This window comes from Lonchura striata, chromosome 1 (assembly GCF_050655825.1).
Source record: "Lonchura striata isolate lonStrDom1 chromosome 1, ASM5065582v1, whole genome shotgun sequence".
Taxonomy (NCBI): domain Eukaryota; kingdom Metazoa; phylum Chordata; class Aves; order Passeriformes; family Estrildidae; genus Lonchura; species Lonchura striata.
Window position 1 is genome coordinate 15,276,848 of NC_140703.1, and position 27,397 is coordinate 15,304,244.

Consider the following 27,397-nt stretch of genomic DNA (forward strand, 5'->3'; position numbering starts at 1 on the left):
AGGGCAGGGCACCACATCCTTGCCTTTTTTTGGCTGCAGGTGACTCATGCAGACACCTGCTTCCTCTGCAGCCTCTCACCTCTCTGGGAAGGGGGGGCTGGCAGGCAGACAGGATTTTATCAGGAAACCCAGGTGTCCAGAAAAACAATTTAGGATATTTGAATTGTCCAAATCCTTCACCCTTCCAAAAAGCAAAACTGGGTACAAATCTTCTCCAAGCTTTCTTCTGATAAATCCTCAGGACACCACGTGCTTGATGCATTCCTGTAAGAGCATTTGCCTTCATCCAGCCACACAGAAGTGCAGCATGAAGGAGGAGGGATGCCTGCTTGTCCCACAGGGCTCATGGCACACTTGGGAAAGGAAAGCCCCTTAAAAGGCATTTTCCCTGCCCCATAGCTTGTGAGCTCTTGCACATACAGGGATATTTCGTCTTTTAGTATAAATGCACCCTTCTAATTTGCTTGGGCCAGCAGTGTCCTCCTGCTCTCTCCCCCCCATTTGCTGTGATTTACTTTACAGAAGGCTTCAGAATCCAGCCAACACACATCACAAAATTGTGGGAAGAATCATGATTCATTAATTTTTTCAATTAATCAAGTTCTTAATTTTACCCAGGAGGTCATGCCTTGAGATCCTTTCAGACCATCACAAAAGAGAACAAGCTGGCTGGGAGCAATAAGCACCATCTGAGAATCCTCCCCTAACTCAGGCTGTTTACTTTTCAGTTTCACTCACCATCATCCAAGCACATGTCTCTTTTCCCTCAAATCTTTTCAGCTGTTCCTTCCTCTGAAGCTGACTTCCAGGGAAAGCTCTAGAGATCCTTGCCTTCAGAGCTGATTCACGTCCTGATTTCTCTTCCCTCTGTGGACAAAGTGTAGAGCAGGCTGAGGTCCTTGTACCCCACAGCTTGCTTTAGGAAGAGACATGTCCCTGTGATTCTTTCCACCTCTGCAGACTTTTCCTAAAGCCTCAAGATTTAGAGCTGGGATCTTGCAGCAGCACAATTCCAGGGTGGGAGAGCACATCTCAGGAACTTGGTGCCAGCACTAGCACCACATGGTAGCATGTCACAGCCTTCTGGGGTGAGAAGTCCCCCAGCAGCCAGGTGTCCAGCAGGCTAGGAACTGTTGACATTCCAGAAGTTTCTGAGAAACCATGCTGGGTCCTGGAATTAAAAAAAAAACAGGAGTTTCCACAATCTGTAGCACTTTCCAGTCTATGAGATTTGTACATGGAGGGGCCTTACCCACAGAGCTGGCCCCAGGCTGTAACTATATCGAGTCACTCACATGGCCAAGACTGTGCAGGATCTCAGCCTCAGGGGCTACCAAGAGTCCAGCAGGCCTGAGAGACTGACAAAAAAAACTCCCACAGTTCACATTCAGGATCAAAACACCACTTACTAGAACAAAGCACAGATTGAGTGATACCAGCCCAAATGACACAGACCCCAAATAAGTGCAAATAAAATATTTTTCTGCTGCCAGAACACCATCATGGGATTTGCACGTGGCATCTCTTCCTGCAGAGGCTATGGAGAAGTGTATCCACTATCTGCTGTCTGCCTTGGAAGTCCCCCAGGAAAGCTGGCCTGGATGGCAGTGTAGGGTGCCTAACTTCCAGACTATAAAATTACACTGCAATCAATGCAACTCAAGAATGTACTTAATTTTAAGTAAACACCTACAGAGTGTGATGAACTAGGATGCTGCTTTGCTCAGTGCACTTCTTTGGCTGATTTGTTCACCAAGGCACTACCTCAGAGGCACAGAAATCACAGAAACCTTCTAAAAGCTGCAAGGATACCTTAAATAAAGGGAAGACTGTTGCATTTAGATTAAAATTACGAAGTTTTTAATACCCATTTTCTTGGCCCTTACAGAGATAATGCACTCAGTGTGACTCTTTTATAAACACTTAACCTGGATAAATTAAAAGGAACATACAAACCAAGATCTTCTATCACTTGCCAATATAAGATGCATTATTGCCCCAGGCCTCAGAGAAAACTGCAGCTTTGCATTCCCGCTTTTAGTTAAGCTAATGAGAAGAAGGAAGAGAATTTTTGAGGTGGGCTCTTCTTCCTTTCATCTGAAAAGTGGTTACTGAGCTGTGCAAAGCCTGTATCCATAGTTCTTCGAGCTCACTGCCTCAGTGCCTGAGATCCCAGAGACTGCACTGCTGAAAAGAGAGGCGAGTTCTTCCTATATCCTCCCTGGAAGCTGGTTAAACAGTCAGCTAGCAGAGGGCTCTCTGAGCAAAGGATGTGGCTTTGCACTGGATAGTTTGCAACTGATGCTCAGTTACCTGTTTTATTCTCTTCTTGTTTCGTTGCAAACCACGAAACTCCTCAGGAAGGCTCAGGCTCACAGACACTGTGTGACTCTGATGGTTTGGCTGCCCGTTCTTCTCACCAGCCACATGCCAGCGTGCATTCAGTGACTTCATGGTGTGGCTGCTTTGGGGGAGCTGGATGGGGAAGCAGGCTGCAGCTGCTTCTGAAGGATATAAATATTTTTTGCAGTCGAGGGGCTCCAGCAGTCCAGCAGGGTCAGGGACACCTGGGCTCTATTCCTGACTCTCCTGCAGACCTGCTGCATTGTTTTGCTCCTTTCTGTGGCTCTAAATGAAGACCTTTTCCTGCCAAATTTGTTTTCTTAGGTGTGAGGCTTCCACTTGAAAATTCGAGCCACAGTAAGGAATTTGGGGTGATGGGACTTGTCACCCTGTTCTTTTGAGAGTTTTAAAGTTCTTCTAAAAGTTCCTATACCTTCTAATATTTACATATTTCAACTGAATTTTCTCTCACACTGTTCATGTAAATAATGATTGTTTTGTGTTCTTCTTTGTGAGTAGAGAGAACTGGCAGACTGTTGGTTTGACCAGTGCAGTTGAAGAAGTAGCTACTTCTTCAACCACACTAGTCAAACCACCAACAGTCTATCAATTCTCTCTACCCACAAAGAAAAACACAAAACAATCATTATTTACATGAACAGTGTGTGAGAAAATTCAGTTAAAATATGTAAATATCAAAATATATAAGAACTTTTAGAAGAGCTTTAAAACTCTCAAAAAAACAAAGTGACAGGGACTGGCCTGTGAATGCAAGTCCATTCATTCGATAACAAATCCCACAAAAGACATTGCACTGGTGAACACCACGAATGGCTCACAGGCCAACCTTTACCAGTTAGCCATCTGCTCCCTTCAGATATTATTTTATGGCTTTCCTTTGTTTTCACTAAGGCCCAAACAGGAACGAAATTGTGGGTCCTGTAGCTAGCCCTTTTAAATAAATAGTTCTGCCATCACTCTAATAAGTTTGACAAGTTGGTCACAGGCCCTGGGCAGGAAGCTAATAAACTTCAAGTTGCTTTTCTATTGTTTTCCTAAAACAATTTGACTTCCTTTCTGATAGCCTCAAATTCCTTCAATAAAAATAGAGTAGCTGGGAGCCAGAGGAAGAGCTGAACCTGAGCCAAGCTGCGCTCACAATGCCGCCTGCGTAAGATCACATTTTATCCTGGTCCACGAAGACCCTTTAAAAGAATAGCAGGCAGACAGCTGCCAGTGCATGTCAGGAACAGCTCAGGGGTGAGTCCCCCCCAGCACTGGTCCTCCAGGCTGGAGGGGATCTCCAGGCAGTGAGACAGTGTCAGAGCACAGGCTGAGCTCCTGGGAGCTGACGGGGGTTCGCTCAGCCTGCCCGCAGTGTCCTCCCTCAGACACTTCAGGATCTCTTCTGGGAGCCCAACACTGGCACAGAGGTGCTAAAGCTCACCCACCCTTCAGTCAGCTTTACCTGCTCCTCTCTCTACCTGTGCAGGCTCAGCAAAAAAAAAAGAGGTAAAGATCTGTTCTTTCTTTTCTTCTTTTGGAAACATATCTATGGATATATGCATACACATATATTTCTGTCAAGCAGCAATTCATCCAGCTGGAAGTTTGCAGAGCAAGATGAATGTTTGGTGGCTAGGTAGATGAGGACTCCTTGCTTTAAAATGACTTGCTGAGCTTTTGGACAAATCCTTTATGCTCTCCATGGTCTGGTTCCTCCACCTGTAAAACAAGGAGAGTGTTTATAGGAGCTGCAATTTCATTATCATCTGCAAAGCACTTCTCAACTACTCAGAGATGCTGCAGAGTTGAGAAGTGGAGGCAGGGGGGGTGAGAGGGCCATACTTTGTTTCCAGTAATATAAAGCTGACAGCTGAGCATTTACTTTGGGATAGATGGCAATTTCTTCTCAGTGAGATGAAAATCTCTTCCAGTTTTTCTTGCTGAAAACTTTACTGGCAAATGAGTCTGACACAGGGTGATATTTCACAACTGGCTGTTTCTTGTTTCCTCTTTTCTCACTCTGTGCTGGTATGGAACTCTGGGTTGGGAAGATGAAAACATCCATCCATATGGTATAATTTGGGATTTTTTTACTAAATGAGGAACTGTGACTATAAAACTGTTCTTATGCAGGAACCTTTGGTACTCCTCTTCCCTTGGGCCCAGCCTGTCCTTGGGAATTTGCCTTCTGCTGGAGGATGCCTTCAAACTGTCTCTGGAGGTCTAATGTATAACAGAGCACTTCCCTCTCTGGCCTTCCCTTTCAGTCATCTCCATGCATGAGTATTTGAGATAAAATGTTTCATCAGGAAGGTACCATCCTTTGGTGCTTTGGAGAGGGTACTAAGGTGCTTTAGAGAGGTGCCTGTCCAGCATGGCACATTATGAAGAACCAGATTAAGTGCGGTGCTGTGGCCAGGCAGCAGAGGTGAACTCAGCCACTGTTGGCTGGTGTTTTTTTTCTGAAATTTCCCAATGAAGTAAACCTGACATCCTCCTCAAGGACAAAAGTCTTTCAGACAATCTCTTTCAGTTTTCACATCTCAAGAGAGCATCCAGCTGCATTTCAAAAAGCCTTCCAGCAAAGCCAGGTGCTCTGGAAACCTCTGTTTTATGTGAAGAAACTCTTTCATTGTGACCTCTCATCTATACTACTGCATATCTTCTCCATGCATTCTCTTGGCTTGCAATTTTTGTTTGTTTAAATCTGAGGCACAGACTGAATCCCTCTACTAAAAATCCTTGGGATCAATGCTGAAAAACTTATAACACAAACTCTGTTCCAGATTTACCTGGCTTTTGTATGCAAGGGTGCAGATCTGATAAGGCACTATGCAAGTACAGGAAACAGAATGAAAAAGGGACCTCTTGGCTTATCAGGTTCAATCCCTTTGAATAACGGGCAAGTACAAACCAAATGGCCTTTTCTAAACTTACTAAACTCTGTCCTAAATCTCATTAGGTTTCCACCCTAACTTGTGCTGCTAAAATGCTGTTCCAGCACCTCCTTGCCTCCTCTGTTGCTTAGAAACCTTCTGATTTCCAACCTAAATTCATTCATGGCCAATTTATATCTATTTATTCTTGTGCCACATTGTCCTTTAGCTTATGTAGCTCTGCTCTCTCCTGAGCACTTACTTTCCCAACCCCCAATCCCTAAAAGTATTTATAGGCAGCAAATTTCTCCTCTCTTAACCTTTGTTCTGCCAGACTAAGTAACTAAGCTCCCTTATAGTATTCACCCTGCAGGCACATCACACCATGGTTTAATTACTTTGTGTAGCTGCACTAGCATGAAATTCAGTGCAAAATAATTAATGCTGAAAAGCTCAAACTGGTAGCACATCTATTTTCAAATCAGCTGGAATATCTCTGTGCAGTCACTGCTGTGACTGATAAGTAAGCACGCTGTTGGCTGAGACACCTTGATCCCTCTGACCACCCCACTGCCTTCCTCTGCACCTGCTCCAGGCTGGATATCTTCCTTGCATGTGGGGAAGCAGCACTGCAGACACTATTTTGGAGAAGTCTCATCCTCTTGAATGACATTACTTCCACTCACTGCAACTGGAAATACTGCTACATCCTCAAAGTTGGCTTACCTTTTTCACCCCATGAACTTTCCCCATCTTTCTCCATCTCTTTCTCCTGGGAGATGGAGATTCTGGTTACTCTTCAAAGAAGCTCCTAGTGTGTGACTTTGCACTCTCCCACTTAACCTCACATGATCACTCCAGTCATAAAGAGCCTTCAGCTCTGGCAGTGCTGGAATCTACCTCTGCCCTCATGATACCTCCCAGCTTGGTTTCACCAGCATATTTCATTAGTATTTCTACATTCCGTGCCAAGGTAATTAACAAAAATATAAAAAAAAAAAAAGGATCAGTCCTAAGAGCAATCTTTAAGCAGCCTCATAGATAATTTCTCTTCAACCTATTAAGGAACTGGTGTATCAATTCTGTCAGTCTCTTACTCACTTGAGGATTTATTTAATAATCCCTGTCTTCTTCAGCTGAATCTTCTACATTAATTTGCTTCTTCTGGGACACCATATCATACGGTTTACTGAACTCCAGGTAGGTAAGAGCTGCTCTGTTCCTTTTACCACAGGGGTCAGGAATCCTAATCCAAGAAAGCTCTTAAGTTTTGATCAAAAGATAGTACATATTGTTTGATTTTCCCTTTCCCTCCCAGTTTTATTTCTGCTTTCCTTCAAAATGCATTGCACAGCATCACAAACTGCTGTGATCTTCAAGCTGTCAGCTGTTTTCTTCATTCCCACTGTCTGGGGCACCATTCTCTTCCACTTGCTCTCCTTACTCAAGTCAGACAAGTTTTGCATAACAGGTTCTTGGGGAGGGAAGTCAAAATTCTTCTTCCTTGCTAAAGATTGAGCAAACCAGCTATTTTTCTATCTGATAGGCTAGAGAAGCTGCCAAGACTCCTCTGTTTTCCTTTGAAGAGGGTGCAGTAGAGAAGGAATGACATTGATGACATCTCTAGTACCCTTTCTGTCTTTTGCCTCCCTGTCTGCCTTCTACCATTTCCTTTCCGTGCATCAAAATCCAAATAGTTACCACTAGCACCAAACCAGAAAGAGCTCCCAACAGGTACCTCCCGTGCATCATGCATGTGTTGGACAGAAACCTTGTCCCCTCCCTTCAGAACTGTATTTGCTGGATTCAGGATTACCTCTGTATGCCACTCAGGAACAACCCTTGGGCAGGAAACAAAAAGGAGTGAGCAGGAAGAATCAGACCTGATCACCTGAGTGTACAGCAAAGTGTCAGCCACGCAGGGAGGTGAGTGCATTTCAGACAGCTCTCTCACAGGACCTCTCTGTCTACAGCATGTAGAAAAACACTTGACAAGCCTTATCCCTAGCCTATCCCAAAGCCATCTGTGAGCTGGACCTGTATTATTAGCACCTTTTTTTTTTTTTGGACACTTCTATGATGAATTCCTTGACAATCTCCCTGGCATAAAATCAACATGAGTTTACATAATAATGCTTTGTGAAATTACTCTACAAAGACAAAAAAGCTGGAATGATATTCTCCTTCCCATGAATTTCCCTTGCAGATACACAACTGCCACACAGAAGAGGGAGAAACAACTCCAGAAACATTTCTATTTTCTTAAAAGCCACAGAAGGGCTTTCAATAAAGTTAGAAATGGAGCAGCATGTGACTATAGATATGTCCATAGCAGGAGGTTACTGAGCTGCTCTGGGATTTACTGTGCACTCTTTGTCCTGCATCCTGCACTAACCATCAGTGAGGATACAGCCCTCCTGGAAAAGAGTTGCACTCCTAACTTCAGAGTGACAGTGTCCACACAGGACATGCTTCCAGAGAAAGCCTCTGCACAGAACTGTCCCTTTGTAGACTGGCTTTCAATATTGTGACTAAAGGAGGTATTAAATTAGCTGGAGAAAAATTATTATAAGAGTTGGCCAGCATTGTGTTTTAGTCCCTGGACTGCTTTTATTTCATGATCTACACTCACTGATGCATAGAGACCACCAGGCAGTGTTCTGGGTGGGAGATATCTAGCCTGGGAAGGATTGCTGGAGGAATAACCACCAAAACTTGTATGCAGCAAGTTGATTCTCAGGTCAGCAGAGTCTTCTCTGCAAATCTTGATCCACTGATTCTTTGAGACCTTTATCAAAGCCAGAAGGCATCTCTGATTCTGCCTCCTCACTGGGCCATTCTGATGTGCAGGAATTAGAGGCTCAGCTTGACACACACATGAAATACAAGACCTTCAGACACTTGATAAGTCAAAAAACATTTTTAAGAGAGGCCCAAATGCTCATGAGTCTGACTGTGTGTGCAGGGAAGTGGTGGTAGGGTGGTGTGACAAAAAACACCTCTCTTGACAGGCAGATTATTTTCTACTTATCAGTAAGGGGGCATGTAAAAAGTCTCTGGGAAGCATTTGGTGCCCTTTAGGACAAGGCTGCAGCCGTGCTGGGCCCTTGGTCCAAGCCAGCAAAGCAAGTTCTGTGTGATTTGAAGAGGTGGAAGACCCTGCTCCACGTGAACTCTGCCAGATTAAGCTTGAACGAGTCAGAAACATATCCTTTGTTGGTTGAATTGTCTTTTGTCTTGCGTGGAAAAAGCTTTCTAGGGTCTGACTGGACTAACTGTGGGGCAAGGCTGTCTCTTTTCATTTGGGGAAGGCTTAGACCATAGAGTGTTATCTGTGGGAAGATGTGCAGAGGAGGAGCAGGAGCAGGGGCTGGAAGGGACTGCGCGAAGCCGGCAGCAAATGCATCCTGTCGGCATGAGGAGGGTGGCACAGGGAGAGGCTGAGAATGGAGAGGGAGGAATGAGATCCATGGTCTTTAAAGGAAAAACAACAGGAAACCAGGTTTGAAAATAGAAAGATTAGTCTGGAGGGGGTGGGAGAGACAAGAAAAGTAGGTGAAGAAAGAAGAGGGGGAAAGGCAGAAAGTGACACAGAAAGGGGGTGGAGAAAAAGAGAGGAAGAGAGAGAGAGAGAGAACCATATTAAAGGAATAAAACGAAGCAACTGAGGAGAACGAGGAGTTCAACTTCACTACAAAAAGGGAAACTGCTAAAGCAAGGAAAGGAGACTGAAGACAAGACATTGGGAATCAGGTAAGCAACCATAAGGGGGAAATAATAGAACTGCAGGAGTGCCGATGGTAAATCAAGTTATTACACTCAAGGGGAAAACTGCATGAGGGGAAATAGGGATTTGGAGAGGCAAGAAAAGAAGGTTGGCCAAAAAATAACTTAAGAAATTTACTTTTTCTTTCATTTTCTCTTCAAAACATTCCCACTAGTAACATGGTAAGCTTGGGACATTTTAAAAATTAAACTGTTTTGCCACAGGCAGCTACAGAATTAACAAGTAACTTCCCTGCAACAAACACAGATACCAATAGATTCCAAGGAATAGGAAAGCATGATAAGAGCCCCAAACATCCTCCCTCAGACAGTATAAAGTGCAAATTGCCATTTCTGTCAGATCCCATTTCAACATGCTGTCAAGGTGCTCGGGGGACAGTGGTGAAGGGAACTCTTACCAGGAGTGGCTCTCAGGGTATAAATGCTTTATCAAGTGTCGGCATTAACCACCTGAAATCTGAAGTGCACAGGATGCTTTCAAAATATTGCAGTTTCTTCTCCTTGAGAGCACTGTGTCCTGGCTGCTGTGTGACATGGAGCCTGGGAATGTAACTCCAGTGTAGAGAAGTGCCTTGCTGGTATCTCGCAGTCACACGTTCTGTGCGCGCCGCCAGGGAGCAAATGCCTTTCTCCTCCATCCCCACACTGCCCGTGGCAGCCTCGGCAAGGAGGCACACAGACCTGAAGGGACAAATGTCCTCTCCCACAGCAGCAGCTGCTGCTTCTTTTTATTTGCCTTCCTAACTTTCTCCCCCATTTTTGTACTTGTAATAGTTATGCAATTACATTTCCACAATTTAACATTGCTTTTTCAAAGAATAGCCCACCTGGAGAATATGGTACCACTGGAATACACCCACCTGGAAAGAGGCAATCTCAGCTGAGTGTAAAGGCTGCTAATTGCCACCTCAGATATGTGGTGGCTCCTTTGATTTCCTGAAGGGTCATTTGGCTGCCCATTTGTCATGTCTAAGGAGCTTTGTGCCATTCTGGTTTTAAGAGATCAGGTAAACTGAGGCAGTGCCCCTGTCCCTCAAGTACCATAACAACCTTTAGAGGATAAGTGGCTTTTCTGGACAAATCTCACCTAAAAAAGTCCTGTGCTGAGTGAGCCTTAAGCATTGAACTCTTTATCCATGATAATAGACCTATCAAAATTCCTAGATGAAGCAGTGTGGATGACAGTTTTCCCCTACTGCTGCCTATGTGTTCTTCTCTTTAAAGAACTTCATGCATATAACGTGTGTGCATGTGTGCGTGCAGCTAGGAGCAGCTTAAACAGTTATTCAGAAGCCTCACAGTATTCAGCATTTGTATCAGGAGCCAAAAAAATCTGCATTTGCTGCTATTTTCAAAATCTACTCTGAGAAGAACACACATTTCTAACTTTGTTCCCCTTTTCCTTGGGAGCAGAGCAATGCTTTAGGAGAATTCCTGAGGCTTCAGGGTTTAAAATACTCATCAGCCTCTGGTCACTTGGGAACTATGTTAAGTATTCTTGTTACTATAAGTATTTGGGGTTGGTTGTTGGTTTGTTGGTTTTTTTTTTTTTTCCACTCAACAGTATATATTATCACAATATTTTTAGTATTATATGGGCATTAAAAAAAAAAATTAAGCTCTGACAGAAAATACAGAACTTCATACCTTAGCATGTCTTCTTTTTGACCTTCAGACAGATTTCTCACATTTTGCACACATTTGCCCACTTTCTGACTTCTCTTGCAGCATTGAAAATAGACAAGGAAGAATTAGTTATTCAGCACTACCCTATGCCATTAGGGAGCACAGTTTGTAGTCTGCTCCATGCTTTGGGTGCTATTGTAAGAGGCACTAGGATAGAGGCTTGAAATTAGAAATAATTCCCACAGGTCAACAGAAATACTTAAATATTTGGGGGAGGGGGGGATCAATTTTATTGCTATTGATAAGCAACAGAGAGATCTCTGTGAGCAATACTCAGCATACTAGCTCTTCCTTGAAACAAAGAAATATTCATGCCACACAGCATGCAATGAGCAGAGAGATGCACGCTTTCAAGTCTCTCTAGTGTATCTTTGAAGAGAGGTCAGGGGGTTTTAATGTAAGAACCATGGGGTTTACACTTATATTTCTGCCTTTCTCTATTTTTTTATGTCATTATGGACATGCTTTGAGACTGGTTGAGAATTTCCATATGAAACTGCTTGCCCTTAGAAGCAGAAAAGCTGACAGATGCCTTGGTCAGGGCACAGGGTGGCCTGGAAAGTGAAGCAGTCTGGCAAGGGTGATGCCTGCAGAGCTCCAGGGTCTTCTGCTGCACTCAGATGCCTGGTGAAGAAAGGAGGGAATAGTGGGATGGGAGAAAACTGTCTCCAGTTTGTAATCAGATAAAGCTATCCAAGAGGACTGGGGTTAATTCTTGCTTCTTAGTCCAATTTCCTCTGTCATGATGAGGCAAATCACTTAAGCCACATTTACCCACAAATGCCCATTTCTTGTCTTTTGGGTATCTGACTTCTACATGTGGTGCAACTGGTGGAAGTGATAAACTCTCCCACTCCAGCACAAACCAGACAGAGCTCTGCTTTGAATGCACATTATACACTGCTAAGTACACTGGGAAAAAAAGCACCAACAGATTAGCCACATTACCAAAGAGCTTCCAAAATTAATGAACAGTTTTTATCTTGATCTCTCACTGCCTTAGTCCCTCAGCTGCACAGCTGATCTAATACCATCTCCTCACCTCTGGGTGGTAATGAAAATAAGTAGATTTATAATTGTGAAGTGATCAGATACTGTTGTGATGAAAGCCATAGGAAAACCCATGAGGAAACTAATAATTCTGTCTTTAGAGCTGGACTTGAATAATGTACAGTAAATGAGGCACAGGCCACCCACTGAACAATGAGGAGAAAATAAAACATTGAATAGCTGCTGTTCAAGAAAGCCCCCGCCAGGCTGGCACAGAACAAGGCAGGCATCCTGTGCAAAGAATGAGGTGACAATGTGAGGATGTGGTTAAGGACTCTAAGAGGCACAGGCACAAAGAGATTGAATTAAGATTACTGAGAACACTAACCCCGGTATTTCCTAACTCCCTACTGCTGGGCTTTGCCAATGTAGTATTAGCTGGTTTCAAAGGGGGTTGTATTTTTGTGCATATGGTGCATACACTACAAAAAATAATCTTTTCACATAGCCAGACTGAGGCAAGGATACAGCAATGAGGCTGGAGTGTGAAAAGAATCCTACAGATTTTTGGAAAGAAAGAAGAAATGAGATTTGATAAGGTAGTAATAAGTGAGAAATAGATAGTGGCTGAAAATTTCTCCTTTCTAAGGCTGAAAGAATTAGCAATTTGGGTGCTGTGTAGAGTTAGCTGGTCAAAACTGCCAAAAAACTCAAGCAATACTCTGGGGTGAGCTTGAGTAGGGAAACCACAGGGAACTGATAGGCAGGGAGATGCTGGGGTACTGGGGTGAGAGGAAGGAAGAAAGGACAGGAAAAGTCTGAATGAGAGCTCTCTCCTTCTCCCATTACCTCTCCAGTCTGTTTCATTTCAGCACTATAACGAGTTGCATCTCATGCAGTCTGTGAACCTAAAATCACATGGGCAGGTTTAATTGCTTCTATACTGTGCCCAGTGTGAGCCTGCCATCCCTGAACATCTCCTTACACCAGCCTTCCCCACGGACTGAGCAGTGCTTGGGATCAGCATCTCTCAGCAGAACTCAGGGACAGCTTTTACTACAGCAGCCCCCAAATTTCTCAGCTTGGTTTTGTTTTCCAGAGCTCCCTATGCCCTCTTTGGCTATCTCCTCACTTCTGCTTTGCCCAATTTAGTCTCATCTGCAATTTCATACAGGTCAGCTTCTCTCTGCAAAGAGAAATACTGGAAAGAGCATCAAGTTTCCAGCATTTACATTAGAGAGAGGATTTATGGTTCTTTTTTTTTTTCCTAGAAAAAACACAGTGACTCTTCATTTAGTTTATCCCAAGTTTATCCCACATCTGTTGTTGTCTCTAAGGACCCACATTTCTCTAAGACCAAGAGAGAATCCCAAGAGAATTAGAAGATGCTCCCTGCATTTTAAATGTAAGCCTGGATACCACTATCATGTAACAATTTGATGCCAGCTTTTCAAATATAGTGGGATAAATTCATCCCTCAGCTTGACTCATCTGAGTTCAAGGTCTCTTCTGTTCTTGGTCTCCTGAGACTACATCAGGCAGAGCTTGGCCTTAATATTTGGATATATGAAAGTACAGGGGGAGGAATAGCATTAGATGTTCTGGACAGAAAACCAATAAAAATTCAACTGACTGGGAGTCTGCACCTTCCACTATCACTTCAGATGAAAATATTCTACATATTATTATCATCATCTGTGTGTGTAACACATCCCTGATGTACACACTTGAAGGTGTTGAGTGATTCCCCCCTGTCTGTGTCCCTCTGTGCATCAGGGTTGTGTGCCTGTGTGTGCAGGAGGTGACGGGTCATTCAACTCCCTTATCTTCTCACCCACTCTCATTTTGTGAACTCTGAGATTTTCCACATTTGGAGAGGAGGGGAAAGCACACCTCGTCAAGAATAACAAGCTGTCTGCAGCTACAAGTAGGGCCAGTGGTCTGGATACCAGTATGACCCTTCCAGAAATTACAGTGAACTTGGGAGGAGCAGAAAAATAAGAAACATTGGATGTCTGTCTTCTAGGACAAGAGCTGTTAACACAGAGCTGCTCTTCTCCCATGAGATTTCAGCTCTAGAGTCAAAGTCACTCTGATACTGGCTCAACACAGGATTTTGAACCCAAGGAAACAGAATGGAACCTATGCAAACATGTCAATTATTTTTCTTTAAAAGCATAAGTACAAGGCTATTTATTCCAGGTTCATGTGCAGATCAGAGTTACAAATTTGGCTCAAGAACTGGCCTGGTTCAGGCAGAAACTTATCATAAGCATATGCATGCACATATGAAGCCAGAGAGATGGTGTTTGGACAAAAATGCCTAATAGGTTGTTGCTCATCTATTGTATATCCATAGGAAGGAGCCAGTGCCAGTAAACTCTGGACAAAAAGATATCTGTTGAGGTGGTCTTTAACACCACAAATCCTCTGTAATCCAAAGCACCACACCCACTCTGTACAGTGCATTTCTAACTCTATTCATCATTTAACGTTGTAAGGCACATGTCACCACAATGCAAAACAAAACCAAACAAAACAGAACACCTCTGGTACTGCCAGGTGTACCCTCTATAGGGCAGCAGGACAGGGTTTTCTTTCAGGTAGCCAAGTCAGTGTTGTTCGAGGGCACAGGAGAGAAGGGCTGTGGGCTGTAGAAGCAGATATGCAGTAGAAGCAGTGTTGTATTGCTGTCATGAGGTTTAAGAGGCAGTGCTGCATAGGAAAAAGGACACAGTCTCACAAGTCACAACCTCTGAGCTCTGTCCCCAAACTGTCTCTAACACAGTGACCTCAAACAAGCAGTTTGTCCCTTCTGTATCCCAGTGACCACCATCTGCAAGCAGAGGTGACATCTGCACTGCATGGGATGTTGATGCTACTAACAAGGAGCTGGAGATCCTAAAGTAAAGCAGCATTAACCAACCTCCAGTGCAGAGCTGGAAATGTCCTTCCCAAGTGCCTACAGCTGTGTGTGCACAGTTTAGCAGTGCGGGCCCCACTCCTGTCTGGGCTCAGCCTAACAAGTGTCAGCACAGGGCAAAGATCTCTGCCCACACACCCACCATGATCTGTTGTGCCACGTGTGGCCTGGACCTGGATGAGATAACACAAATGGAGGGAGAAAAGCCATGAGCAAATCTTAGGCACTGACCATGCCCCAGCCAGCCTGGATGCCCCACTGCAATGTCACTGCTCACATGTCCAGTATCCAGAGGGGACAGCTGCCTCCTCACTCAGTAGCTTGGAGGGGATGCACTTCTTGCATGGCATCCACACACAGCCACATGTCTGGAATGTGAGCTTCTTAAAACATCCTGGGCCCTCCACTTCGTTGTGAAATCTCATTAATTCCCAGAGACACACATTTGTACCTGATCGAGCAAACCACAGAGACTGGCAAAAATGCAATGGCTTTGAATCCAAAACTTTCCCCCTCCCTGGGAACTGTGCTTGCCTCACACAAAGGAGACCTCCTCAGAGAGCCTCTCCACCTGCCCCTGGGATTTGCCACAGGGAAGAGGTGAGCCCAGCAAGGGAGAGCAGAAACAGTGTTATAATCAGACTCTCCACTTTATTTTAGAAACATCCCGCAGAGATGGCGACCTCCTGTCACCTTCCTTGTGGGAAAAACTAGCTTGAAGTGTTGAGCTCAGCTATTTATATCACTGCTGATAGTCTCAAAGAGGGAAAAACTTTCTTCCTAGCGACCCCCAGGGAAATAAACTCATATAAAGTTGATTGCACAGGAACAGCCCTCCTGGCTCTCTGGTGTGGATTTGTTAGCTGTTCATCAGAGCCCTGGCTAGCTCCAACCAGAATGAGCGTGCTGGCTGGAGCAAGCAGCAGTGATGTGAAATGCTCCCCTGTCCTTCAGAGCACGTGGCATCACCAAGAGGATGGGAAAAACTGCTCAGAGGGCAACAGACACTTCCCCTCCCGCAGATAAAGGTAGTGCTAAAAAGGAATGGCAGAGAGCAGCCCATGGCTGGCGAGCCAGCCTGGCGTACTAGCAGGTGCCCTCCCCGCTGGGGTATTTTTATCATGGAATTTGGCAGTCACAAGGCAGCCCAGAGCTGAGCAGATTCCATGCTTGGCCTGTGGGGTGATGCTCAGTTTTCCTCAGCTTCAGTGGCGTTCCAGGTGATGACAGAGGCAGGCTGGCCACGCCGCTGGGTCTGTGCCAAGCTGTACTGCTCTGTGTCACACACGCTTCTCCCGGTGCCAGGGTCCCGTGATGGCGCCCAGCTCCCGTGTGGATCCAGGAGAAAGCATGGAAGGGCAGTGGCACAGACCACGGCTGCTCATGAATATGCATGACCCTGCTGCCAAGACTGTCTTCTACTAGGTGCTGAGAGTCCACAAAAATACCCAGAGGTGCTTATTGCCCAGTCACACCAGAGTGAGACGAGATTTGTCCAACTGAGACCAAAGTAGGAATATAAAAGGCCGCAAATGCTCAGTCACTGAGAGGTCAAAGCATGTGAGGGCAACAGTAGTCTGGGACTGAGGAAAAGGAACTATATGGAAAATTCCCAAGAATAGTAAAGCTATGAGGAGAAAGGCTAGGTCAGGGGCAGCTCTGCATAGCCAGGAAAAGCTGTCAGGAGGTGACAATCTTTCTTTTCTTGCTGGCAGCAAAGAACTAGATGCTCTCAAAGACCCTTGGTCTGGTGCTGCAAAAATAGCTCGCTAATAAGTATCAAATGTCTAAGCAAAAAATGGTGCTCTAGGAGGGAAACTCCTTCTCTTGCCAAAATCTGTTCCCCTGTGGCCACCCACGCCCTTACAGCAGCCACCTCAGCTCTCTATGGGGCTGTAGCAGGATGATCAGGAGGCACCTCCAGGCCGTCCCTTCTTTGAGACGGTCTATGCAGGGGAGGGCAGAGGAAATGTCCCTGCTATCTAGCCTAAGCCTCATGACTACCAGTCTCAGATCCTTCTGATTTACAACCTCTTGAAATATTCTGTGCATGTGTGAGACAGGTAAATGGCTGTTCTTCTTGCATCCATTAACATTTTTTATTTCTGGATTCCTCTTGTGCTGATGTTTGCTTTACTTTGTGTCCTCCACATCCTGATTTTTACAATTCGCAAGTGTCTAGGCTTAGTAGCCATCCCTGGGGAAAGCAAGCTGTTATAAAACCCCAAACAACCTGCACATAGTAGAATGGATGGGAAGAGGGGCTCAGTTTGTGATTGTACTTCCCTGTGGCAGTAAGTAAAAACAGCCTGTGCACAGCCAGGAAGAACTGTGTTCATATTTACACCACCAAGGAAGGTGAAACAAGAAAAGGCATGTGTAAACAACATAAACTCACCTGAAAAAGTGCTGCCTTGTAAGGAATATTCCACACATGCAGCTGTGCTACAGCACAGTGATGTTGGACACCTAACACTGAGCTGTAGGTAGCTGGTTGCCTTCTCTGCACTCTGGGGGAAAAAAAGCAAACACACTGATCTCAGTGCCACACTCTGTAAATATTTCCCATCACTGATTTATCTGCCTGTATTTAATCCCCTGGTGCTCCTGGAATGAAGCCATATGCAAATTTTTCCAGAATGCAGTAACTGCACCAAAGCCATTTCAGAAGGTAAGGCAAACCCACACATTCACCAGTTTCCACCAGTGCAGACAAGAAGAGTCAGAAAGACCAGATGATTTTCTGTGTTACTGCTCCTCCAGCTCTGGGCTGGCAGCAGACCAAAGCTTCTGCATATGCCAAGCAGCCACCAGGATCTCCATCAGCATGTTTGCAGCATGTCTGCCAGGGCAGGAAAGCACCAAACCCCATCCTTTGCTTCCTGTATGTCCCTTCTCCCTGCTCACATGGCTTCTGACAGGTGGTGGGGTAGCAAGTGGCCACTGCCCTGTCTCCTTTCCTGGCCAATCCTCACCTTCCCCAGGGCAGCCCTCAGCAGCACCAGGAATTTGAAAATTCAACTTTTGATCTTTGTCCCATCCATCCTTGTAGCTGGACACAGCTGCACAGGAACAAACGATGGGATGAATTATGGTGTGTGCTGCTACATTAAATTACATCACTCACATAACTAGAGGAGGGGATATTTTTCCCTCAACAAGTGTATCTGTTCTCCAGCTTTTGCTCACAGGAAATCTACACAATATTGCTACAGTAAATTTTCAGCTTTTAACAGTGTCTGCTCTCCACAAATGTTCTTTGCACTATAAAAATAATTGGCTCCTAAAGACAGGACAAGGAACAATAAAGGAGAGTTAACAATTTGGTCCCTGTGGCTTTGGGATTTACCTTGACTAGTGCTTTTAATATTCCATTATGATGATTATTTTTACACTTACTTATTAAAACGCTATTTTCCAAAAGAATGACTGTGGGAGGACATTAGCTCCAAGGTAATAGTGCACACTTTATAGCACCCAGCCCTTAACTCTCACCAGGGAAAGCTTTGCAATGCCCTGGGAAGGTAAGTATGGTGAGCATAACTGGATTAAATGATTGCCCCACAACAAATGGACTAAACCCAGGCTCTCTTTTTATCCATCAGGTTAAGTGACTTGGCCAGAAACAGTCAGAAACAAATGTGAAGCAGGCTCTCCTTCATTTTCACTTTTCAATCTTTCTTCCAGTCTAGCAAACCTTTCCTGTCATGAGACCACCTACCAACAGCACTTCCCAGGAGTTGCTGGTCCTTGGGAGGCACTTCAAAGGAGGCTTTTTTCTTTGTCTGTTTCATTTGAACTGTGAATTTTCCTCATAATTTAAGAAAAGCAGAAGGAGCAAGACCCACCATATAGATTTTGCAGCAGTTCCCTCTCAGAGAGGTATGGCAGGGTGGCAGCAGATTAGGTTTCCAGAACTGGCACAGCCCACCAGAGTCTTTACACTCCCCTAAACATTTGCAGTGTGTAAATGAAACACTTGCAGCTGAAAGCACTGCAAAACCAAAGCAAAACCTACAGACGGCGAGCAGGTGGACAACAGAAAGGTTTTCACTGCACTTCAGTGGTGGCACTGAGCTCATAAAGGAAACCCAGAGCTGCACACACTTCACATTCCAGGTGTTGGTGCAGGTATTACACAAAGTGCCACTGCTCAGGCCAGGCTGTAGATTCCACTCTTATCTCCCAGGGGATCAGCCCACTAAGGATTTCCCAGAGTGCAGTCTACAGACAGATGAATGCTGCTTTAACTATCCAGTCCACAGAGGATGCAATATGCAGACAACAGTGAAAGGATTTTCTGAACCAAAAATAAATCTGGCTCACCCTCAAGGTTTTGGGGACTCATTTAACACGCTGTAGATGAGTTATGTAAAAAAAAAGATCACTTTTTGTTTCAGTAGCTGAATTTAAAAAGAAAAAGAAATCCCAAACAAAACACAAGGTTTCCAGCAGATGTGAAACAAAGTTTTCAGCAAACCAGACATCATTCATTTCAGGTCAAATGAAAACATTTCCTCTGACACAAAACAAAAAAATCTATTTCACTCCATCCATTACCAGCTGGGAATTTCCTAACCCTCCTTAGGACCACTCTCTGTTTTCTCCCAACAGAGGCTTGCTCAGTTCTCAAGAATTCTCACCCCTCCTGTTGAGCAGAAATGGGGGAGTGGAGTTTCCTGGGAGACTTCCTCGAGAAGGTCCACAAACATTCCACAGTGGTGGGGAAAGTCTGGCTGACTGTGCTCTTCATCTTCCGGATGCTGGTGCTGGGAACAGCGGCGGAGTCCTCCTGGGGGGACGAGCAGTCTGACTTCATGTGTGACACCCAGCAGCCCGGCTGCGAGAACGTCTGCTACGACAAGGCCTTCCCCATCTCCCACGTCCGCTTTTGGGTCCTCCAGATCATCTTTGTGTCCACCCCGTCCCTGGTGTACATGGGCCATGCCATGCACACGGTGCGCATGGAGGAGAAGAGGAAGATGAAGGAGGCAGAAATAGAGGCCCGAGAGAACAAAAATGGTGGTGACACATACTATCAGCAGAAGTGCTCCGTGGCAGAGAAGGAGACCAAGCTGTCTGGCTGGGATGAAGCAGGAGGCCAAATCATACTCAGGGGCAGCCTGCTGAACACCTACGTCTACAGCATTTTGATTCGAACTGCCATGGAAGTGGCCTTCATTGTGGGGCAGTACATCCTGTACGGGATTTTCCTGGAGACCCTGTACATCTGCCAGCGGGCACCGTGCCCCCACCCTGTCAACTGCTACGTGTCCCGCCCCACGGAGAAGAACGTGTTCATCGTCTTCATGCTGGCTGTGGCAGTGCTCTCCCTCTTCCTCAGCCTGGCCGAGCTGTACCACTTGGGCTGGAAGAAAGCCAAGGAGAGGTGCTCCAGGTCTTACAAATCCAGCCCCAGCACAGCCCCCGGCAGGCTAGAGTCTGCCCCGCAGGCAGACAGGCCACAGATGTACACCCCGCCGCCGGATTTTAACCAGTGCTTGTCAAGTCCCAACGGGAAGTTCATCAGCCCCTTCAGCAACAAGATGGCCTCCCAGCAGAACACCGCCAACTTTGCCACTGAGAGGGTCCACAGCCAGGAGGATGCTGCTGGGGAAGGGCCCTTCATTAAGTCCAGCTATGTGGAGAGTCCAGAGGTGGCCAGTGAATGTGCGGCACCTGCCTTCCCTGAGAACTACTTCAACGAGAAACGCCGGCTCAGCAAGGCCAGCCGTGCCAGCAGCAAGGCAAGGTCGGATGATTTGTCTGTGTGACCCGTCTCCAGCAGGGATGAGGAGAAGGAGCTGTCCCAGCGCTCAGTAAAACTTCTGCAAAGTGGACTCCAAACTCTCACCCCTAACCTCCCTGTTTTAATATCCTCTCTCTATCCTGTCCAGACAGCACACCTCACAGCTCAAGGCAAGGGCAGCCACAGCACTGAAGAGAGACACCAATCTCGGAATATGAAGCCCTCAGCTGTATTTTCACCATGGGACCCACAGGGATTAGAGACTCCCCACCCTTAGCCTGGTAGAGCAAGGGCCAGCAGACTCCTGCCCAGTGAGTATCCACTGCGATACTGTATTCACAGACTGACTGGATCTCTGCATCTTCTGTGGTCTCTGTTTGCAACATCACCTTGGCAGTTATACTGAGCTGAAGCTTCTCTCACCTGCAGGGAGCAGAAACACACCAGTCGGCTTTCTGAAAGAGAGATTTTTCTCATCTGCTTCATTTTGGCTCTTTCTAACCCTCCGTTTCTCTACCTGAGTCCAGATATTTTATACCAGTTTACCTAGATAACAAATCCTACTTGAATTTTTGACACTGTGTATATAACAACTCCTCCCCATAAATAAGGACATCTGTGGTCTCCAGTGCACAGCTGCCTCATGTCTAACATTGGAATCCCTTCCTCATTCCTAAGTCAGCACAGCAGACTGGCCCCAGGGAAATCACTTAGATGATCAGTTGATGAAGACTGGGGAATTTTCCCAAGATACATATGTCATCAATCCTAAGCAAGACATCCATTAACAGAAATAGAGACTCTGTGAGAACAGATATCTCACAAGTATCATGTAGAAACAAAGTGGTTTTCCCCTTTTTGAAACTCATCTTTCAAGCAACCTGAATTCTGCTGAAAGGGTGCTGCCAGCTGCCCACTTGAGAGAAAAGCATCCTCTGTTTATCTGCAGAAGAGGTACGGCCTGTGTCTTCTCACCAACCTACCAAAACACTTTAGGATCCTCTGCAAGCAGCAAGAGTCCTGCTCAGGTCCTGCACATCATTCTAATCTTGGTGGCTCTCTCAAGTTTGCCAGCCAGTACAGGTCAAGTTTTTTGTCCCCACGGCAAGTCTCTGCTCTGCCACCAGGCTATCCTCTCCACTCATCCTTAGCACACACAGTGCTAGAAATCAGCCATGGGACAGGGTCTTTCCACTGCTGCAGCTTCTCAGAGCAGCCCCTGGGGCCTGAGGCTGCACTGTGAGTCTGGTGGGTGAGGTCTGCAGGCAGCTCCCACTCCACATACATCTCCTCAGTGCAGAGCTGACATCCCTCTGTTAAAGATCTGCTAAACAGAGCCAAGCTGCTCCCTGTTGTTTACCCTGCACTGCCCTTTCAGACACAGGCCACAGCTTCCCAACACCAGACTGCACAAGCAAATGGCCTGGGACCAGCTGATGAGGGGACTGAGCCATTCCCTCTCTTAGGGCCACTGAAAGTGAATCCCTGCTCCTGATACACAGCTTTGGTACAGCTCCCTGTACATTTAAATACACATTCACACTCAGATGGGGGAAACCATGTTTTTGTTTGTAAGTTTTTATATATTTGTATTTTTTAATCCTGAAAAGACCTGTGTGTTTTCCTTAGCATGAGATTTTAGTCAGTCGTGTCTAGGTTTCTCCTAATAAAGTTCTAACTCCATCTCTCGTTGTGGATGTTTCTTCTCTCACATGGCTGAGAATGAGCTGCTAGTGGGGATCAGGCTGCCCGCCAGCCTCTGCTGCACAGAGATCACGAAAATTCCCATTGCCCAGAGTGGCAGGAATGAGAGAAGGGCTTGCCAGGGGGATAAATAATAAACATCAGGAAATGATTGATTGACTGGCTAACAGGAACCCCCCCAGCTCCCCTGCCTGCCTCTGCATTACCAAGGAAGGAGGAGCTGGGCAGGGGGCAGAGCTTCCATCCTCTTGTAAACACTTGCTCCCTGCCTCTCCTTGCATATCCCAGCACGCCTCTGTACTTAGAGAGGATACCTGTGATGTGAAGCCAACTCAGCAGGAAGAGGGAAGCAAAACCTGTCCCCCATGCATCCGATTGCTTGTCCAGGCAGTAACTGAGCCCTGAAGTCTTTTTAAGAGACAAGGCTTTGAGAGAATCCATTGCTAACCATCCCCGCAGCGATCCTTTGGGTACCCAAATCTCTCAAGATGTATTTGCCCAGCCCAAAGAAATTCCTTTTCTTCCCTCAGTTATGTCCTTCCTCTGAAATTTATCCTTTGCTTTCCCACTTTCCAACTTTTACAAGTTCCCTCCTTCTGGCCTTGGATCCCCCTGTCCACCCAAAGGAAGTGCCCTGCTTCACTTTCTCCACACATCTCCCATCCCGTGGGACTCTGCAGGCTGGGAAGCTGGATACCAATAAAGTACTTGGTCCCAGCAAGGAGCCTGAGAGGGGACATATAGAATGAATCCAGAATTCAATGAGGACACTGGGACAAGGACCTTTAACTGTGTTAGAAATGACAGGGACCCTTCAAGATTAAGGAGCTGCAGTTTGGGGCTTTTCAGCTCAGGGGTGAGGATGCCACCTGAGCAGCCACAGCCCCACAGTGCAGCAAGAAGGCAGGATTGGTCCTGCAGAGCCTGGGTTTTTAACTGGCATGTGTACAGCCCTGAGCATGCCTGTCCCTTAGAGTGCCACCTTGCTGCGAGAGACAGGCAACGGGGAAGTCAGGAGCACTCCCCGGGGAACACTTGGCTACAGAGTGACATTAATGTTTAGTAAAGCCACTCAAGCATGAACATAGACCTTATTTAATAAAGTGTTTGTGGTTTAAAACAAGCAATAGCCCAATCTTTAAAAACTCTGAGCTACAGTCTCTGCTGGAGGGCAAGGTAGAGCTGAAAAGAAGAGGACAAGGATCTCCTCCGTGCTGTCTCAGACCTCTGTAATCCAGCCATGTTCACAGGTGGGGTTTTGGTGATCTTTGAGACCAGAGGAGTACAACCATCCCAGCTCTCTCTCATCCTAGAGAGTGAATGTATCAATGCAGATAATTTCACCTGCCACCCATTTCTTAATGCCTCCAGGCTTCTGTCTTCTTGGTATAACAAGTGGGGGATATTTGATGGATAGATGTTTGCACTAGCTGACAGATCATAAACTTGTGATTCTTGGAACCTGCTGTCAAGGCTGGCCAGGCTGTCACACCATGATAGGAGCACATTTACTACAGGCTGACCTGTCCTTTCAGACAGATTTAGTATATATTGCTTTGTACTAGATGGATGGGTAGACAATCTTATAGTAACAACTTGAATCAGCATTACATATTAAATTCAGCCCTTGGATAGGTACTCAATCTTTAAATGGCAGCATTACAAAGACAATGCTCTGAGAGGGAGAAAAGAGGAAACGAGAGTTTTTAATTCTGTTCTTGCCCCTCTTTTATCCAATTCTACCTGCCGGGACTCCTCAGACTCTCAGAACTGTGAATTCTCCAGCAACATCTGGAACCAAAATTTGACAGAAATGCCAACCCCAGTTATTTCCTTGGTCAACACACCTCAAACCATTTCCTCCTCTAGCTGATGTCTGAAGGAGCCAGAAGTCAGTTCTGATCTACAGTCTTGTGCTGATCAGCTGCTGAGCCTAAGATAGGAAGACAGAGAAACGTGTTTCAACAAGCCTTTAAAGCAGAAATACTTAATCCTATAAAAGGAAAACCTATATTTAAAAATACATAGAATGCCAAAACTAATAAAGTATTGAACTGAGACAAGGTCATGCCTCTGAGTTCTTCTCCATGAACAGCACAGTGGAACAGCTGAGCAGACTAAGAGAAATTTGAGGGAGAAATTGAGGTAGAGGTTTAAAAGTAATGGCTGATCTAGAGGACGTGGATCAAGCAAGTTGTTTCCTCTTTCAGAATGTGTGAGCAAGACAATACTCAAAGCAAATTCAATGCTAATAAAGTTTCAGACTGTTAGAAGAGAATTGGTAAGAAGATGACAGACTGCACAATTCCCCTTCAAACACTTTTCCATGAGACATCACTGAGACCAAGGAATTAGGAAGACCCAAACTCCAAAGAAGAAAAGTACTGTGTGTACACAGGAATGAGACCATGCTTGACTGGACTGCAAATGGCCAAAGTACAAAGAAGGCAGAAATTCAGAAGTCAAAAAGCCAGTGTAGCATAGCAGAGAACCTGACACACAGCAATGGCAGGTACTCCAGAGCAGCTTCCCTGCTGGCATTGCTGCCTCCTGGGAAGCCTGGGACTAACACAGGCCAAGGGGAACTGCTGTTCCCAGGGGAGCTCCCTTGGGAGGCTCACAGCAACCACGCAGCATGGCCAGAAGGCTCTAAGCACCCCTGAGGGAATCCAGCACCTCCTCCGAGCAGGGGTGACAGGAGGGGATCCTGTACAGGGCTGCTGGCAGGTTCTGCACACAATTGTGAATAAAGAACATTTCAGTGATTCGGGTTATTGGGGCACTAGCGGTATGGATAGACTAAAAATGAGGATGGAGAGTGGCAGCTCTATAAGACACACTTTGTAGGGGGAAAAAACTGTGACTTTGAAGTGCAAAATTAATAGCTTTGCTTTTGCCTGAAGTGTTCATTGCTTATATGGTCTAGATGATTAAAGATCTTTCTGGGGAGCTTGGGAATTGCAATACCATACATATATAACTTTGTCATGAAAATCTGATGACAGAAAAAGAAGGAGGATCAAATGAGCTTGTAAGACTCACTGTAGCCAAATAATGCAGAAGTGCTTCATTTTTCCTCCAGTGAACATTGGTTCACATTTTTAAAAATGAATTTGCTGAGGCCACATTCACATACCACCACTGGTTTCCCACAGACCTTTGAGCAATTGAGTTTGACGGGCAACAGAATTCTCAGAAAGTAAATGTCAGTCAAGGAAACCAAATTTTAAATTCATATGGGCCAATATCCACCCCAGAGGCAGCTCTGTGCTCCTCCAGCCCTCGGGAAGCAAAAACAATATTGTGTAACCAATCCAGTGCTGTGTAGCCAATCACAAACCAAACACACCTCCACTGGAGACTTTATGCAATAAATACTTACCAAAAGACATTTTAAGGACATTTAAATGCATTTAGATTAGTAATAGCAAACACCTAAGAGAACCGTGATGTACTGCCTGGTGGAAATAGTGGTTACAACACCAAGCCAAGAGTTCAAGAAGTGTTTGGACAATTATGTGATTCTTGGGGTGTCCTGTGCAGGGCCAGGAGTTAGATTTGAAGAGCCTGATGGGTCCCTTCCACCCCCACATATTCTATAATTCTGTGGTTCTATGATTCTATGAACACAGTGCAGCACCAGCATAAAACCCACTCCCCTGTCCTCTAACATGCCAGGCTTCATAGCCAACCCCTTAACACAAACCCACTGGTGTCTGGGGGAATAAAAGCAATCATTCCACGTACATTGGAAGAAAGTATTCCCCCAGAGCAAGTCAGAAAGCAAAATGCAGAAAAGCTGCAATATTTACATATTCCTTTAAAATTATTCCCTGACTGAGGCCTGTAGGACTGCTACATTAAGTCACTCTCCTCCCTCGGGGTAGCTACATTTTATTAGAAGATTAGGCAGTTTTTTCTCTTTTCATTTCTGTATTACAAACTCTGTCTGGCTGCCACAAGACAGGCAAGAAAAACAACCCCTCTGCAGCATTTGTAGGAGCAAGACCAAATCTGCTGCAGACCCCTGCTATCTTTTGAGAGGACATCTCCACCTCTCCGGGCTGGATCACAGCGGGGAGCTGCTCAGGTATTATCAGATTCAGGGTTTGTGACTCACTATTCATATGCAAGGGCTCCTCTTTACTATAAAGTTGTTTTAGACAGGAAGGGGTAAAGCAGATGGGGCCAAGCTAGGGGTCAAAATGAACTGGTAGGGACCAAAAGAGAGTTAAATTTCATGCTCTTATTGGACATGAACATAATCTTAGGAAGGCATGTCAGTGATGGTCAGCCATATGACAATATAAAGAATGCAAAAGACACATTTGGAAGATTTTCCTAGAAACTGGATATGGGTGTGTGGCTATGACATTTTTATCAACAGCCCCAGCAAAACCCAACACTCTCATATTCAGCTGCAAGCAGGGTTTCACCAGAAATCATGTTAACCACCCGCTTCTACCCTTAAAAGGAATCAGATTAGCAGCAAGAGGCAAGCCTGAGGTCAGAAACTTGCTGCTATTTGTTTGGGTTTTGGAGTAAATGTCGTGCCAGCTCTTCGGCCTGGGAACAAAGTTTGAGGTTGAAAAGTGCTTCTGACAGAACCAGTTTGATGTGTGCCAGGCTACAGGCAAGACTTTTCAGAAACAAGAGTCCAAAATTAGATATTGCAAAATCATGTAGTCCAGTGAAACCATGTTTTCTTTCTCACCTTGCTTTTCTTCCACTTCAGCCCAGACTCAAGAAAGCACTTGGGTACACATACATAGCAGAAATGACCACCATCTTTGCTGCATATTCACAGAAAAATGCACTTTCTCCCAATTCATATTAGCCTTCACATTCAGTTCAATTCATTTTTTCAACCCTTGTAGATCATGAGAACTCTTTTCTCACCTGTTTTTTTCCTCTGAAATGAAGTTTTGGATTATTTTTTCCCCTCTGTGGCCTTGTATTTTCTTAGGATGTAATTACACTTTGCTCTCCCTATCTCTAGCTTCACGAGATTCATCTCTGACATTTCCAGAGAAATGCCAAATTTGAGGACTTTCTAAAAGTTCATTAAAGTACTCAGTCCTAAATCAACAACAAAGATATTCATTAAATGAAAGAGAACTTGGAATAATCCTCACTGATTCCTGATGGATATCTCTGACCACTCAAGCACATCACAGTGAGGTACCTGAGAGTTCCATATCATCAAAGGAAAAAACATGAGATACTTTATCCCTTTTCCTGCCCTAGTGTACACCTGGCACACTCCAAAGCACTCCTCCCACGCCCCAAATCAGGGTTGCCATCACACCAGGTGCATTTCTAAGCAAGCAGCGA

At 45.3% G+C, this 27,397-nt stretch overlaps 1 protein-coding gene across 5 annotated transcripts; it reads left to right on the forward strand.

The window, feature by feature from the left end:
• The first annotated feature begins 3,578 nt into the window (after positions 1–3,578).
• On the forward strand, positions 3,579–22,042 carry GJA5 (gap junction protein alpha 5). Of its 5 annotated transcripts, XM_085562129.1 has the most exons (4): positions 3,579–3,855; positions 7,059–7,151; positions 7,432–8,978; positions 19,225–22,042. In XM_085562129.1, exon 4 carries the CDS (start codon positions 19,272–19,274, stop codon positions 20,382–20,384), a length of 1,113 nt encoding a protein of 370 aa, XP_085418255.1. In that variant the 5' UTR covers positions 3,579–3,855; positions 7,059–7,151; positions 7,432–8,978; positions 19,225–19,271; the 3' UTR covers positions 20,385–22,042. The 5 variants fall into 5 exon arrangements, with proteins under 5 accessions (XP_085418255.1, XP_085418189.1, XP_085418297.1 ...); XM_085562063.1 differs by having other exon boundaries at positions 3,579–7,151; XM_085562171.1 differs by lacking the exon at positions 7,432–8,978.
• The last annotated feature ends 5,355 nt before the right edge of the window (positions 22,043–27,397 follow it).

Bases quoted from the DNA above. Each gene is read 5' to 3' on its own strand.
- GJA5 (XM_021541407.2), top strand. From the start codon at position 19,272: ATGGGGGAGTGGAGTTTCCTGGGAGACTTCCTCGAGAAGGTCCACAAA.